A 17,814-nucleotide genomic window follows, 5' to 3' on the forward strand; every position below is an offset into this window, starting at 1 on the left:
TCCTAGAACAAGAGCAGTTGGGATCCTACCTACCCCTTGAAAAAGTCAAAAGACTTCCACCAATCTCCATCTTCCCACAACCGTTGAAGACCTAGTGCATTCTTTTCTCTCTATCTTTGTTGTGTACTACAGATTGGTTCAGGCAGACAAAAAATCAGTACTTGTCAGCAGCATTTGAGACTGGGATCTCTCCAGAATAGGGGTGTTTTATGAACTCAGGTATACTTTCCTTTTTATCTTCCGTCATATCTTCTAGAAACTAAATGAAGATGGTTAGTAGGTGTACATATTTTTAGATCAGCACATCGAACCCTTTTCTATTCAATAACAATTTGTAGTGCAAGTGTGAAATATACAAGGGAAAGCGAAGTCTCAACTACAATGGAGAGGCCCCAAGTTGGAAGAGGAGAGCACTAAACATGGGGAATGGAATGCTAATTAGTAGGCTTTCCTAGAGACACCTTTGTTAGCCTCTTGAAATACATGAACTCCACATATATAGAACTTCAAATTTCTAAGGGCGAGTTTGGGTCGGTGCGTTAGGGTGGAATCTGAAGGGTAGGATTGTAAAATCCTACCAGTTTCCATCCCTAACACGTTTGGGAAAGTCCTTCATCCCTCCCATCTTTCATTTCCGAATCCGACTGTCAGAGGCGAGGGATTTGGATGATCTTGCGTTGGGGAATGGGCAGTATTTCGACAACTCCTCGAGCCCATCCCGCAGTGATAGCGGATCTAGCGTACGGAGACCGCCGGATGTGAAATGGTAGCCAGTTGAAGAGGAGATGTTGGCGGGTTTCCACGGAAATGGCGGGAAGCAGGATCCGTTTTATACCCCTGTGGCTACGTCTTCGGATGTGGAGAGGGAGAAGAGAGCTCCATGTTTTGAAACAGGGTGGAGAGAAGAGGTAAGCCCCTTCATGAGACCACCAATTTGGGGATTTTTTGCAAACGTGGCCTGCAAACGGGGCCAGTTTTGTTAGGAAACAGATTGGCTACTCTCCCTGCCACCAGCCAATGGCTGATGGTCAGTGCTTTGTGGGCCCCACCATGACGTATGTGTTTCATCCATGCCGTCCATATATTTTTCTAGATCATTTTAGGGTATGAGAACAAAAATGAGGCATATCCCAATGTCAAGTCTACCACATTACAGGAAACAGTGTTGAATGAACATTGACCACTAAAAACTTTTTGGGGGCCATCAAATTTTTGGATCAAGATGATCTTTGTGTTTTTCCCTTCATCTAGGTCAGTAAGACCTAATCAACGGATTGGATGTCAAATAAACAATACAATGGGCCTTAGGAGGATTTTAATGGTGGATATCCAATCTCTATTGTTTTCCTGTAGTGTGGTCCACTTTAGATTTATATACATCTCATTTTTGGTCTCATGCCCTAAAATGATCTGTAAAAATGTATGAACGGCATGGATGAAACACATACATCATGGTGGGGCCCACAGAGCACCGACCACCAGCCACTGGGCTAGTGGCAGGGGGAGTAGCCAATCCGTTCCCGTTTTGTTATACGAATTTATGTTCCACAAACCCACAATCCATTCACTACATGACGAGCCAAACGTGGGTTGCGTGAATTCCATGGGATTCTTTCATATACCATGCAATCCAAACACAAATGCCAGGTATTACCAAGGATGTCAGGTAGAACATCGGTGCATCCAAACGCCATTGGTGATTTTGGTTGTTTACACCACTCCCAGACAATTCTCTGACAGTCCGCATTAAATGCGGAAGTTGTAATCCCATCCCTTGAATTACCATGGGATTTGACGGGCCAAACACGCCCTATGTTTTCATTGCACAGTGCCCATGGTAGGTGAGCTATCCTTTGAGTCCATTAATCTATTGGGATGTTAAGAATGGTTTATGTTTAAAAATCGTAGTCACACTTATCAGAAAATCCTATCCTTTACTTTGACCACTAAATATTAATTTCCCCCATTGATTTAATGCCACCGATCGGGTGGATAGGAATTCCCAATAGGTTTAATTTTCATACACGTGTCATCCATGCTAGGAGCATAGGACCCAACTTATTGATGGACCTAGCTGATAAACAAACATGCCATATGCAGCACTTGGGGATGGCTCTACATTCCAATTCATAAGGTCTATACATCATACCCCAAGTGGATTTCAGTAACGGTCATTTATCTGATACTCCGACTACATATGATACTTGATATGCAGGCACTTAGAAACAGTACATGTGGGATATTTTAACTTGAATTAAACCGACTAAACTGTAGAATCAACCGTTGCTAAGGTCCAAATATGAGATTGAACAATCCTAACTGTTGATTCCTTAACCCTTGCTTTTCTTGTTGACCATTAGATAGATTGTGTTGTTAACCGTCCAATAAATGCCACCAATCTGACAGTCACATGATGAGATGAGGATAATTTTTGGTTCATGATATCTATAAAAAAAATTTTGGGTTCATGATATCTAAACTGGTATCCAAATTTTGGACAGTTTCACTTGTATGCAATGTATGCAATTTCGAAGTAATTTTTAAATGCCTGCATATCATCCTTTACAATCTGCCAGAGTATCAACGTTTCTCTTTTGGTAACTCCCGAAGGCAGTTTCAAACACACCTCCCTCTTTACAATCAAGTTTTACAGGTAGGTTTCTCCACAACTATCGTAAAATAAGCTTATTCTACAACTAAATGTCTGGGCCCACCTTGATATAAATTATAAGTTCCACATCCACTCCGTCCATGAGGTGAGATGCTTCAAGTTCACTCCATATAAAATAAAAATAAAAATAGACTGATCCAAAATGAAAGAGGGTCGCAACAGAGGGAGTTGTTGGGATGGGGGCGCTCACGATTAAAACCTTCAATATTGTGTGTGGGGCCCACCATGTTTCACATATTCCATCCGTTCCATGCGTAAGATGTGCCCTACCAGGATGAAATAGAGACCTAAAAATTTAGGGTTAAAAACTCAGGTGGGCATGATTACATGATGTTGCCCATGTGAGTTATGGATCTGCCTGATTTGCCTGCAAGGAGAACAGGGGGGGCTCATATGATGAGCAGAATGGATCACACTTTTTTTCTTTTTTTCTTTTTCATTTTTGAGCAAATAATGATTTCATTAAACAAAAAGAATTGCAAAGCGGTAGGATAGGTACAGACTGGAAAAACAAAAATACAATGCTAAAACGCGACCTGGGCCAGAACTGGTTAGATGAAATGTTTAACCATAGACCACAAAATGGGCCTTCCCCCCACAGGCCACAACTACACTGTTCCTTCCATAAAACAGCACTAGGCCTACTGAATAATTCTGCAGGCTGAACCGAACATTCCAGCATAGAACTTTGATTTTTTTCAATGAGGGCAGAGCTAGTTATCTGGATGTCCCTGAATATTCTGTTATTCACTTTCTTTCCAAAATTCCAGACAAACGGCATATGGGCTCACGTAGTTGTAGAATAAGCTTATTTTCTACAAAAGTTGCAGAGGATCCAGCCTCAAGTTGAAAAAGAAAAAGACCCACCAAAAAAAATTCCCTTCTTATATTAGGTCCCCCCATTTGGCTGCACCCTCAAAATTGGCCAAACACCATTTTTAGCCAAACCCCTTAATGTTGTGTGTTTGGATTCACTTTCAAAACCTGTTTGATCCCCCAGTCAACAAAATAGGCACTAAAAAGCCTACTGACCAATCGGAAAATTGACTGACAAAGCCGATACGCGCTTGCTTTTGCGGGAAACCCCTTTAGCGGAAGTTACGTCCAAACGGGCCCTTGGATTTGCTAACTACTGACCCCAGATTCCTTCTTGATTCTGAGAAATGGCAGTGGAAGAGTCATCTCTACCATTAGATGCTCCTAGAATGAAGATTTAGAAAATCTCAATACTGGAGGAAAAACTTTTGCACTTGGTTCATTAGTCTTGAATACCAGAGAATGGCAGATTTACCCAGTGTTTTAAATAGTGAATAGTTTGTAGCGTAGCCTTCACGCCTAAGCGTGAGGCGTAAGCTACATGCTACTTCTAGATTTTCAATCAACGGTGCGCTTGGTTGCACCAAGGTCATGATATTCTGCACCAAATTAGATGATTAATAATAAAATTTAACAAAATTTCATGATATTTGGTGCAACCAAACGTAACCTAAAGTAATAGCAATGGGGTAATGATTAAGTATAAAGGTGAAGAAAGAGCAACAAAACTAATTTAAAACTGTTTCTTACATTATTTCACTAAAAGCATTGAAAAGACTAAGGGCTCGATTGGGAGTTTGTAAATGGAGGTAAATGGGAAATGGAATTGGTGGTAAATGAATTAGGAGTAAATGGCTTACTCAGTTGTATTTGGATGAGAGTAAATTAAATGCATTTGAAATCCAAATATTATGTTTGGATGGGAGTAAATGGGAGGGATTAGAATGCATTGGAATTTTTTAATATATTCATAGGAAAATATGTGATATCCCAAATTAGCTTTAATATCTCAAATTAATGTACATACGTGATATTTAACAAAATGATTGTAATAAGCCCATTAAATATATACTTTAGCAAAAAATGAGAAAACGTTGAGCCTTGGGTGGGCCACAAATGTAAGGATCACAAACAAGCAACTTGCCAACGCTTTTTAACCATCCATTTAGATGGCCAACCTTTGGACGGTTTGGATTATTCTATTGGTATGATTTTAGTGATGTAGCTGGTAATTGAATTGTTTTGGAGTATCATTAACAGGCCATGTGTATGGCGGACTTGTGCCTAGTGCCACCTTCGTTTACTCGTGCAACTCTCCAAGAGAGCTCAAAAAGGCATTTCACCGCATTTACTTCCAAATCCTCTTTCGTAGAGAGGATTTTATTTACATGCCCATTTACTTCCATTTCATTTCATTTCCATGCATTTACGTCCATCCAAACACACCTCAAATGCCATTTACCTCCATTCACTTCCATCCAAATGGCCCCTAATGAATTTTCATTGAAATAGAAAAATGTAACAAATCATTAAAAACATTATTGATTTTAATGTTATAGTGAAAAATAACTTGCAATGTGAGCTATGTTGCGTGTAGCATAGTCTATGTAGCATGTAGCGTATGCAAATTAATCATGTTGCGTGTAGCGTAGTCTATGTAGCATGTAGCGTATGCAAATTAATCATGTTGCGTAGGCTAAACGCAACGTAAGCTATTTTCATGAGCTACGTAGCGTTTAGGCTAAGCTATGCTATGTAGCATAAGCTACATGCTACATTGCGTAGCTATTTAAAACACCGGTTTTACCACATCATTACAATCTTTCAAAGAGCCATTAGTCGCTACTAGAGCTGCATTTAGCAGTTCTCATGAAGATTTGTTTAGTGGAACCTGATTTACGGTCCAAGCTCACTACCCAATACTGCCTTGTCACCTCCTGACATGATGTGCTTGATTACAAGTATTACTATTTTTTAATCAACTTTTGTAAATAGAATCACACTATAGTAGTTATCTAACTATAGACCTTCATTCTTAAGTAAAAAGAATCACATCAGAGTATTACCTAACTATAAAACCATTGTTAAGAAAGCATGTCCCTAGTTTTACGATTACCCCCTCTAAAAGTTGTGGGAAAAGTTTGTGGCAGTGTTCACCAAGGTTCAGTGGGCACACTTTTTCCATCATCCAAAAATGGAGAGTGAGAATTTTACTGCATCTCAAAATGGACATAGAAAATTCGAATTTCAAAATGCCACTAGATTCCCATCAACAATCTTTAAATGGCAAGAGAATGTGTGCACGAAGTAATCAAAATATTGAAGTGACACACCTCCTTCCAACCGTCTCAGGAGCAATCAGAAGTAGGAGCTCATCAATATGAACAAACTCAATAGTGGGTCAAAAAATTCAATGCAATGATGAAAGGGAAGGTGCCATCTCCGTTAGAAGTTGGAGTAGGGAATTCATATGATATTGTTTTGGATGCTCTCATGTCATCCATGTGCCTATTACGTCATCATCATCTTACCTCTCTCCTGAGAATCTGGAGTTGGCTTTCAAATGGTAGATAGGCAAAAGTTTTATCAATACCCACAGTATCCTGATTCTCAGTGAAAACAGTGACATTCTATGTTTAATATCCTTGTGGTATTCTTTATAGCATTTTTCTTGATTTTTAGATGTTGAATGTAGTATCCGGCTGTGAGGATTCTGAATGCAGTATCATGTTGTCTTATATGTACATTTACATGGCTGTCTTTTTAAAGGTATTGAGATGTTGGGCATATAGTCTGACTTTGTTTCCTCAAAATGTTATTGTTGTGAACTGTAGGATAAAGGCAGCAGGAATCAGGTGCCCGTCACCTATTCTATTGAGGCTTCATGTCTTGGTAATGGAATTTATAGGTAATGAGTTTCATGCACTTCCGTAGCTTCCTATAGTCATCTCGCGAGGCATTATTATGGAACCTGATGAAATGTTTCAGAATATTGTGTATGCCATATAGAGATCTAGGATTTAGAGTGGTAAAGGAATTTCATTAATTTTCCCTTCTATTTGGTTGCTTCATTACGTCAGCCTCTGCCATAGTCAGTTCCAAGAGCCAGGTAATGAAGGTTGATGTCTGGTGGGCAGCCGATTGTAAAACTTTTCTAATCTACCATTTAACCAACTCTGAGTCAAAATCCTAGTTACCCAATTCGCCCAGATCCCTCTTGAATTGTGAACTAGTTCAATTGAACAAATTCGCGGCTTGAGAATCACCCTGATTTGAGGATTTGGGTCAAACTGGTTCAGCCCAATTTGGGAAATAGTTCGAGGCTTATTTGATCTGGTTCAAAAGTAAGATCAACTAGATTCACTTGGGGGGTGTTGTTGTAACCCTGCTGTAACCCTCAATGATGATGTAATAGGGAGAAGAATATATGAGAAAAAGACCTAATTGTTGGGTATTAAAGGGAAAAAATAATAATTGGTACTTTGAGGAAGTGTAATGGTTCATACACATACACTGAGATTGCAGATGCTCAACAAGCCTGTTGCAACCCTCAATGGTGGTGCCGCAGTGTAGATGTTAGGAGAAGAAGATATGAGAAAAAGCTCTAATTCGTTTGTTATTAGAGGGAAGGAAAAAAAAAAAACTTCGATACTAAGGTAGTGTGCTGGTTCCCAATGCCTGTATCCTTTGCCTAAGAGATGCATAGTATGTCAATCAACTAATCCTTCGTTGCGCTTTCGCCAAGGAGATTTGGTCAAGTATTTTCCAATTCTATTGTCTTCATTTGGACACGCCCCATTCCAATGTTTTAAACATCGACGCTATCAGCCGATATATCCCACGATATATCTTGTGTCCCACATGTGTGATACGAAACACAAAGGTTGATGCAGGACATGAAATTTAAGTATGAGATGCAAGAATGCAGGCTTAGATCATACCAATTCAGAAACAATTGCATAAATTCCATATCCCACATAAAAAGTCCAAACATTCAAGTAAAGGGGAATCTATGCGGGTTTAGGCCTACATAGGCTAAGACTGGACCAATAAAAATTATAAACCAAATGATGCTCAAAGGGAAATAGAAATCTACCATACATGCATAGCAAACAGTCCCTAATCCAATGGATTCCTCAATCTCAATTCAAGGAACCCTGGGGTGAAAAAATGGGCAAATAAATTAGGGCTAATGCAAACTAAGGCTAGAGTTTAGGAAATAAGAATGAAAAGAGGAAAACCTGACCTGGAGAAAGTTCCTGCATGCAGATGGTGGCGCGGGGCTGACACACGTGCGCGGGTTGGCTGGCTGCACATGTGATGGAAGCCCGCCTCCCCAAGGTGACACCTAGGCCTTAGTCGGCCAGGGGAGACCTACAATCCTTCCAAGTTTGACGACGATTCAATGTAAGGTTGAGGCATAGTGCTCATATGGTGACCAGGAGCTGACGCACGTGCGCGGGTGGGCTGACCGCACGTGTGATGGAAGCTTGCCTCTCCAAAGTGACACCTAGGCCTTAGTTGGCAGGGGGAGACCTCTAATCCCTCCAAGTTTGATGATGATCCAACGTAAGGTCGAGGCGTAGTGCTCTGCCGAAGTTTCAACCCTCCTACAGATCCAGATTATGGAAATTGGCTGTAGGGGGATGAATAGTTGCAAAGGCTGAGAAATTCAAAGCAATAATGATGATGAAGATGAGATATATGGATGGGTAGGGACGGATGTGGTTAAATGTGGCTTCACACCACGTAGTTAGCCCTTCGAAAAGAGAGGGCTTCGCACTCACTTTTGAATTCTTCCACAACTCACTAAGAGAGCAGAAAAATAAAGTAGAAATTTTTATTAAGCTTTAATGAATCAAAAGAACTACAAGGGGTGCCTATTTATATGAAAACCTTATACCCCAAAACTCGCACCATGTGCGCAACCTATTACTTGGCGATGAAGTAAACTAAAATAAAAACCAATAAAAGAAATCTAAAGCGTTCATGATGTTCTAAATAACATAAATAAGAAAAATCTAAAATATGAAATCAATCCAACTAGTGGGCCACGATCATGAGATCCCATGATGGGCTTTTCTTGGCTATCGGGTTCACTCTCTTGAACCAAAACTTCGTCTTCTAACTAGGAGGCCCTCCCTGGACGTCGTCATCGAGCCAGATTGATAGTGGGGCCCTCCTTCGTACGTGCGTGCGTAGGGGGTTGGCGTGCGTGTGCGCGTGCGCGTGATGTCCCCATCACAGGTAGTGCGATATATCCCACCTATTCAATTTGATGAACATTTTTTAAAAAAAATAAATTCGATCTATTCTTCTTTTGCTGTAAATCATGTTAAATCAGTGTCAAACGTTTACAAATCTGATATGGAGCTTTCGATTTCAAGATTTTGGGGAGATGGCCCAAGTTGCGGAAAGTTGAGAAAAATTGAACATTTCCAATTTTTTGCAAAATGGTTGCAATTTTTGTGTCCAAACACAAAATCAAACATGTATGTAACCTGATCTAGTGATTCTTCTTTTGCTTTTGAATGTATTTCTTGTGTTTACATACGTCTTCTTACATTTAAAGGATATATGAATAGACTTTGAATATACTTGAATCAATTCAATCAGATAGTGCATACATTATGACCCTACACAAAGGAAACCTATTATGTGCACTTGTTTTTTTGTAATATTTTGATTTCTAAGTACTCATGTCCGTTTTAACAATCCCTGAAGTTCCATTGAAAAATTCGACCAATTTTTCAATGTTTCCCTATGTGACCCAACAGCAGCGATATATTACGCGATACAACCGATGTATCCCATGCAATAACCGATATGTATCCATATCCCAAGAGTGCGATACCTTACGCGAAAACGATGTTGAAAACATTGCCCAGTTCTATGGAAGGTTTTCTCTTAGCCTATCATGACGGAATGCCGATGGGCACGACCAGGAAGAGGTGGAAACTCATGATGCTTGCTGTTTTTTGGACCATTTGGAGAGTGCAGAATGACCGCTGCTTTAGGAATGCTAACAGCCCCCCTCGGTAGCTATATCTAAGTTGTTTTCCCTTACAAGGGATTGGGATCCCCATTAGGGACTTCTTTTCGTTTGCTTTTGTTTTGTTTTGCTGTATTCTTTGCCTTTGGCCTTATTTAATAGATATTCTTTACCTTCAAAAAAGAAAAAAAAAACTTAGGTATTAAGGTAGTGTGCTGGTTCATACATGTGTACTAAGAAATTATATAGTAGGCATGCATCTGGATCAAATTGTGTAAATTGTGGTCCTGTCATAAACCAAAAAATTACACACAGATGATGCTGGATTGGTGGATGTTTACTCGATGGCAAAAATGTATCATAACTAAAGGTCCATTTCAACAAACAAATGGCCACTAGTTAGAAGTTATTATGTATCTACATAGGTTCCCAACTCCCTATGTTATGGATGGTTCAACTTGAGAAACTTATGTACCACCACATGTACATTTTTTGAGTGCATGCGTGTGAGCCACTGTGCTCTAATAGATCATCACATTTCTCCTATCTTGATGGAGAAGATTGCAATGATATTTCACCACCATTTTTTTTTTTTCAAATTTATGGTCTCACCTGTGCACATGGTATATATACACATCAATCTGGACTGTTGAAATCACAATTGAAGGGGATTTGTCTGCAATCACAATTTGATGGGGATTCAAGAAATTGCAATCCAGTGGATAAAAATGAACATACCCTTTGGCATTTAGCACTTATTTTTGAGGAGATTATTTATGTCAGTGGAAAAATAGGTTCATCCTTCATGTGTATAGAAGTGCCAATGCAGAGGCTGACAGACGTGCTAAAGAGGTGTTACAAAAAATTACTTGGAAGTGATTGATAGAAGATAATGTTGTGCTTGTTAGTAAATTTCCTGCGTGTTGTTTGATTATGTTTGTGGAGAGTTGAGCCTTTTGTGTTTTTCTTTCTTTCGTTCTTTTTCTTTTTTTTTTTGATTGGTAAAGCAATTTTTTGAGAAAGCCCCCGAAGGGAAAGGGCAACAGCTCAAAGCTGAAAAATTCTCTCCTCTTCTCCACACGTTTACATGGTCAGACTGTAAAATCTTTGAGGGAGAGGGCCTAAGATACATAAGATTTGATTACATCCACCACCTTAGACGTGCTATGAACTGTTGGAAAACGTATGATTATTCCATTCTTTCCAAAGCCATTCTTGTCTTTCTGTTCCTCTTCTAGTAAAATCTTTGGTGTTTTTTTTTTTTTTTTTTTTTGAAAGGTAATAATAAAATCTTTAGTGTTACCGATTATAAGCATAAAATAAAAAATCCAGACATTCCAAATTGCAGCACCCGTTGTGGATGCAACATAGGCCAAAACTCACACTAATGAAATCTAATTCCTGACTGTTTAGTTGATGACTATCTAGTGGTTAGTTGGAATAAAATGACCGCTGTTCTGAATTTAATGAGAGAAATTAGAATATTAAGATAATTTTATCAATGAAAATTTCAGCCAATGCTCCATCCACAAATCCATAATTTGGAGGGTCCCAATTGCTGTATATGTATGCCATATATAGTATAGATGAGACACCACAACTTAGAATGTGGTGGTTAAATAACCCGGATACGAATTTGAAGCTTCCTTTCAGAGCATGAAAGTCTATACACATTCACATAGACATTGTACTCCCGTGATGCACATAGCCTCATCCAAACCATTCAAATCATGGGTCCAACTCCAAATGGTCATAACCCGGAAATCACGCTGAAAAGATGATCCTGATTAAGTCTGCAACTTGGGTTCAGGGGCAAGAGCTCAAAGCTGAAAAATTCTCTCCTCTTCCTGGGTCTAGCAAAGAGGACTTTGGGTTGGGTTCATGTTGGGCACCTCGGGGGTTGTGGGTTGGTCCTCTTGAGGTCGGGCTAGGCTTGGGTTGACCCTTGGCCTGACCCCAACCTGCCCGAGTTGCACCCATTATCCTGACCATCCAATTTGTGGTCATCAGTTCATTGTTGAATTGGAAATTAGTGAGGGGTTTTAATTCAACCAATGAATGTGCACATAACCAATGTCCCACTGCTTGGATGGGCCTCACTAAAAAAAATGACTTTCATAAAATGATTGTAGCTGTCGAATCCATAGAAAATGTTTGTGAACTACTGTTATTAACCAAAAACAAGGCAATAGATAATTGGTCACTATCATCCACTCGGTGAGGTCTTTGGGACATCATTTTAATAGGTGCACTATCTACTGACTGGTGGACATAGATAGGCACAATTCACTGAAATAAGGATAAAGAGAAGAAAGAAAAGAACGAAAACACAGTCTTTAATGTCCCCCAAAACCATTCTAATCACCTTTTATATTCAATTTTTAAAATCCTAAAATTAGATCTGCAAGTCACGCAACAAACTCCATTAGATTATATCGACTTAGATCATCAAACTGGCTCACCTATCTAGATGAACTCGAACTGTGAACTGAATGACAATGAATTGAAACCTACCCAATGAACTTGGGTATTTCAACAAATATCGACTGCAATCTGCAAACTCAAACCCAAACTTCTGGAACTGCTAATCAGGTAACTATGCTCCAAATTTCTGGGAGAAAGGTTAGGCTGATGATGATGATGATTTCATTGATTCATTGATGGCATCTTTATTTCATCTGTCTTTTTGGAACTATATATGTAATACTTTGCTGAAATTCCTGAGGTAATAGTTTGCTGAAACTGATTATGTCATTAATATATGTTGGTAATTTGTGTGAAATAGGAAAAGGAGGTTGGGCTGCACCTCGTCTTAAGGATGCGGCTTTATCTGAAGACAAGCTACGCGAAGGTTATGTTGAGGTGTGGTCTAATTATATATTTTAAGTAGTTCAATGCTTATATAGTTGTCGCCTTGATTGATGAAAATGGAAGGATTGAGAGGAATTTGTGAACCTCAATATGTAGGGAGATGGGTGAGTGAGATCATTGATATCTTAGGTAGAGAGGTTATTATAAAATCTTCTCTTTTTATTAGGATTCTTTCCCTCATCTTTGTTGCATTTTCCCTTAATTTGGTAGAGAAGTTTTACTAGTCTTCCAAAGGTTTAAAAAAGGATTGACAAACCTTGTTTTGAGAGCTTCAGAGAACAACAATCTTTGATATCATGTAGATATTGAAGGAGAACTGAAAACACTTGGTCATTTTGCACTTTGTTATGCACCCATCCCAGCAATATTGATTTCCGGAATTACATGTGACAGTTATAAAGTGGAATGAAAATGTCTATACAGGAAGACCAACATTGCCTATTCTTTAATCCTTCAACCGGTTGTTGTTTGTAGAAGTCCTACATATTCCAGTCACAGTCATGAGATGTCATGAATGGTAGATCATCATTGCCTATTCTTTAATCCTTCAACCAGTTATAGAAATCCCACATGTTCCCGTCACTATATGTCATGAAGCAACAACTTGACCTTATCACCCTCCCAGCTTCCCTATCAAATCCTATGTTTTCAGTCTAATCCTATATCTGATTCAGTAATGGACAATAGGGGTGTTTATTTCCTTCAATCAGATTCATACCCTTGACTTTCCTATCCAATTGTCCCCTTCAATGAGGTGGAAGTAAGGGGGTCGAGGTCTGTCTTTTCATTTCTTCCTTCTTCAGGCATTAATTAATTCTTAGTTGCCTCTAAAAAATGGTTTATGGTCGTCAAATATCATCAGATGGGTGTCTTGGTCAAACATGGAGCTGTGGAGAATTTCCATTGTTCTGAGGGAGATTTTGGAGCATTTCCTCTTCTTTGCCTTTATTTTTCGTGTTTGGATAAACAAAGATGGGGCTGCTGATTTTTTTTATTATTATTATTTTTGGTTGGAGTGACAAGAAGCTCACTTGACATACACCAATTCTGTCTCCTTCTGTTGTTGTATCCTTTTCCTTCTTTCTTTATTTATTTTTTACTTCGAGGGACTTATTAATGCCATCATTTTTGGCCAGCAACAAGGACTTGATGATACAATATGTAATAAATCTCTCACCATTTATTGTCAATAGAAAACAGGCATGGTGTATATGGCGGTGGGTGGATATGAATATTATGTTATTTATCTGTTAACTGTTGATAGTATTAATGTTGTTATCATTTCTGTTGTTCTGGAGTTAACATTTATTATTTTTGCATCATAGATGATCATAGCAATGCGAACATTATACCAGAAGTGCAAACTGGTGCATGGAGACCTAAGTGAATATAACATCCTTTATTTTGAGGTAAGCAAGCATTGCCACCCTTTTGACTCAAGATGGCATACTCCATTTTATCAAGCCGTCTGTGATTCTAGCACAGTTTTCCATGTTTCTTGATCTACTTCCAATCAACACCCTCCAGCATCAATTGGTTTTGCATCCATTTTGCAGGGTCACTTATACATTATTGATGTCTCTCAATCGGTGGATCTCGATCACCCTCATGCATTAGATTTCCTGCGAGAGGATTGTCTTCATGTTTCTGTAAGCTGATTTGGGCAACTTTGACCTGGTTGAGAACTTTCACCCTGTATGCATCATAATAAATTAACGTGAGAATGCATGTACTGGCTGTAGGATTTCTTTAGAAAACATGGCGTGGCAGTTATGACAGTTCGAGAACTATTCGATTTCATAGTTGATCCATCTATTACTGATGAATCTGTGGACAGCTATTTAGAGAAGGTCTGTGCCTTTGTTTCACGCTTTTACAGATTTTTCTGTCAGTCATTTGTAGCTATGAAAGTCTCAAAGGAATGAAAATTTTCCAGATTCAACAAAAGATTTTGGAAAGGGGAAGCATATTAACCTCAGAGGACGAAATTGCAGAATCTGTATTTGTGCAGGCAAGTTACTGAAATCATGTGCTGCATTGGAAGTAATTGTATAATTGGTGGCAGTAAATATTGGAATTTTATAATTGGTGTGATTTCCAAACTATCTCTTCATTTTGGACTTTCACCTCATCCCTTTATTTGAATCGTGCTTCTAACGGATGGTTTTAGAGAGAAAGAATAGAGGCGAGGAAAAGCCAGATCAGGGTCCGAGAATAGCTGCCGGAATCTTTTTCCAGCTACAATCTGACAAAATTTCTGAGCTACTGGTCCAGTGACACCATAAATTCCAGTGACATCTCTATTAAAACCAAGCCAAATATCCTACAATGTTCTATTAAAGTTGGTTCTGTCTTTTTGCATTTCCTCCAAAATGTTCTTCAACAAATTGAGAAATGCCAAAATTCTCACAGGCCGTTGTCTTAACTATATTGTTATTCCCATACACCCCATCGTCAGGCACAAAATACAGATGCCCCATGTGTGAACGTGGCATGTGTTCCAGATCTGGGCAGTTCATAGTTTGTCAACCAAGATGAATTTTCCTTGGCCCAAAAGTCATTCTTGTTCATTTATCAGGTGGTCACATGTACGGATAAATTGACAGCTAGAGAATCAATAACCTTTTAACATTGAATGTGTACGTGTCACTCACCTGATGACTGATCGGCTAGATTTTTGGGATGATGGAACCATCTGATGAATGTCCTGGATTCTGGACATGAGTGCAGCATTGGCATGTGCATCGCATTCATGTTTGGAGCTTGAAGAAATGGTGTCTGGATATAGCATTCCTCCATTCCTCTGATAAATAGGCAAACTGATGGTATAAAATATTGGATATTATCAATATATCTTCTATTCAAATTCCGACTGGCATCAAGCATCCTATGTAACTGTTTGAAGTTTGAATCCAACTTTCAGTCGTTCATTCCAAGGAGATTAACAGAGGTGAAGGACTATGAGAAGGACATAGATCGCATCACAGGCCACAAAAACACGGAGGGCATTTACTATCAGACTATTACGGGTATGACCCAGGTTCTTTCACGGGTCCCGGACAACCCCAAAGAAAGTACCCAGCAGCAACAAAAGGATTCGACAGAAACTGGCCATGAGGAGTCACCTATCGATCCAGCCTTACAGACTAACCCTGCAGAAGATGGAGCAGGAACTGAAACAGAAACAGATGAAGAGGACTTGAGTGAGTCACAAGGGAATGAATCGGCATCGGAAACTGAAACCAAGGCACCTGTTGATAAGAAAGCTGCTCGGAAAGAGAACAAGAAGAAAGTGAAAGAAGAGAAGAGGGAGGCTCGCAAGACGAAAGTCCCCAAGGCTGTAAAAAAGAGGAAAAAGAAGCTGGCCAAAGCCAACTCCAAGAAGTAGCTGACTTTGTCCTTACCAGGTATGTGGAGACATTTCTGGTTCTATGCTATTTTCTTCGACATGGAAACTGGCTTTGTAAAGTGATGGTGTAGCTGTTATTATCATTTCTTTTAATTTTTTAATATATTATTTTCAGCTGGCTCGAAGATGGTTGAAAAGTAGAAAAATGAAGATGGTGGGCAGGCTGATAATTAGTTTAACTGCTTATTTTGGGAAATTTTGTTATCAGTTTTGTGGAGGCATCTGGTTGTGATTTGCTGGTATTTTATTTTTGAAGCTGCGGAGTCCAAGCTTTATTGGATCATGTTTTGTCAAGCGCGCTCCAGTGGTACTGGTACCACCATAAGCCTATGGTGGTACCGGGCAGAAGTGGCATGCATGCGTCGCATGAATGAAATTCAACTTTGTCCATCAAATATGCGGTGAAACCAGATATTATCTGCTTTATTGCTGATTTTATGGGTCTGGTTATTTGCCCCCTTAACTGGGCTATTCTTTCCTAGTCTTAATCCTTTAGGTTGAAGTTGCTGTCTCTCTTAGGAATTTTCCACTAATCAGTCTGATGGGCTGATTGTATGAGATTCTTGCTAAATTATCAAGCTAAAGAATCAGAGCAGTGCTTCACAGAACTATTTATCCGTTTCAGAGCTGTCAGATTCTAGATAGCACTCTCATTGCACATGAATGCGTGAATTCTTGTCATCGAGCTCCAACGAAAGGAATTGATTGCTTGATTGCAAGCTAGACCTTGAAAAGGCCTATGATTATGTTGATAGGATATTTCTTGCCACGTGTTTTTTGGTTACATGGATCCTTTCCTGCATCTCCTTGGCCAGGTTATCGATTATGATGAATGGCTTGCCTTTTGATTATTTTAAAGCATCGATGGGTATTTGGCAAGGTGACCCCCTTTCTCCCTTTCCTTTTCTTCTGGTTGTTGAAGCTTTGAGTGGGCTGTTGTCAAAGGGTCTGTGGGGCTACTCCAAGGTTTCTGGGTCCCTAAATGTCCCTCAGAATATGACTCATCAACTATTTGCAGATGATACTCTATGACTTTTAGCAAATCAGATGTTTCTATGGTGTGCAATCTCAAAAAAGCAGTATGGCTTTTGTAATTGGATGTCGGCTGGGTTCTTTTCCATCCTCTTATTTGGGTCTTCCACTGTATAGGAAAATCTCTGAAACTCATTTGGGATAAGATTCATGGTAATGATGGAGAGGAAATTTTCCTTGGAAATCCAAATTTCTTTAATTACGGGGGAGATTCAACCTCATTAAAGCCTCCTTGTCCAACCTTCAGTTGCATTTCATGTCTCTTTTCCATTGCCCAAAGTCAATTATCAACGGAATTGACAAACTGAGAAGAGATTTTTTTTATTAATATTTATTAATATTATTTTTTTGGTGTTATGGTGGTGCCTTATCTAGCAAGCTACATCTTGTGAATTGGGGTGAGGTATGCACCTTCCAACTGGATGGTGGGGCCGGAATCAAGAAAATGGATGAAGTTAATTTAGCATTATTGGGCAAATGGATGTAGAAATTCGGGAAGGAAGAAGACAATCTATGAAGCTTTATTCTCTATGCCAAAAATAAGGCCTCTCCTATGGGCTGGAAAATTAAGAATACTTATTCATACCGCGTATATCAGCGATGGAAATCCATTGAGAAGACTGCCAAGCAGGTTTATGGAGTCTTAGTCTTCTCCCTTGGGAACGGACAACGTTGAACAATTGGGTTGGCAAATCACCCCCTGTGAGACGTTCCCGGCTCTTGCAGTTATTTGTTCTCCCTTGGAGATCTCAGCGGCTGACTATTACTGCAGTTCTGGGGAAAGGGGTAGACGGCTTTCCCTGTGTCGGTGCAATCTTTTGTATGAAGAGCTTGAGCAAAGGGGCTCCCTCCTCTCCATCGTTCACAATATCAGACCAGCTCAACATGTGGAAGACAACATATTTTGGAAATCCCATCTTCCTGGGAAACACTGTTAAATCCCTATGTTCCAATTCATAAGATGAAGCTTGCTAGATAATGCAAATAGGTTGGCTTTTTATGAAGATTGTTTCTCATTAAGGT

General features: G+C 39.4%; 1 protein-coding gene across 2 annotated transcripts in view; it reads left to right on the forward strand.

Annotated features, from left to right (window-relative positions):
• Positions 1–16,195, forward strand: part of LOC131239498 (uncharacterized) — a 34,399-nt gene extending 18,204 nt beyond the window's left edge. The window contains exons 6-13 of one of the 2 annotated variants that reach the window (XM_058237225.1): positions 6,322–6,395; positions 12,265–12,341; positions 13,676–13,759; positions 13,907–13,999; positions 14,093–14,200; positions 14,287–14,361; positions 15,274–15,757; positions 15,875–16,195. In XM_058237225.1, coding sequence (XP_058093208.1) covers positions 6,322–6,395; positions 12,265–12,341; positions 13,676–13,759; positions 13,907–13,999; positions 14,093–14,200; positions 14,287–14,361; positions 15,274–15,738 — 976 coding nt within the window. In that variant the 3' untranslated portion in view covers positions 15,739–15,757; positions 15,875–16,195. The remainder of the gene's footprint in view (positions 1–6,321; positions 6,396–12,264; positions 12,342–13,675; positions 13,760–13,906; positions 14,000–14,092; positions 14,201–14,286; positions 14,362–15,273; positions 15,758–15,874) is intronic. The other variant, XM_058237226.1, reaches the window with a different exon arrangement.
• The last annotated feature ends 1,619 nt before the right edge of the window (positions 16,196–17,814 follow it).

The sequence above is a fragment of the Magnolia sinica genome, chromosome 3 (genome assembly GCF_029962835.1).
Source record: "Magnolia sinica isolate HGM2019 chromosome 3, MsV1, whole genome shotgun sequence".
NCBI classification, from domain to species: Eukaryota; Viridiplantae; Streptophyta; class Magnoliopsida; order Magnoliales; family Magnoliaceae; genus Magnolia; species Magnolia sinica.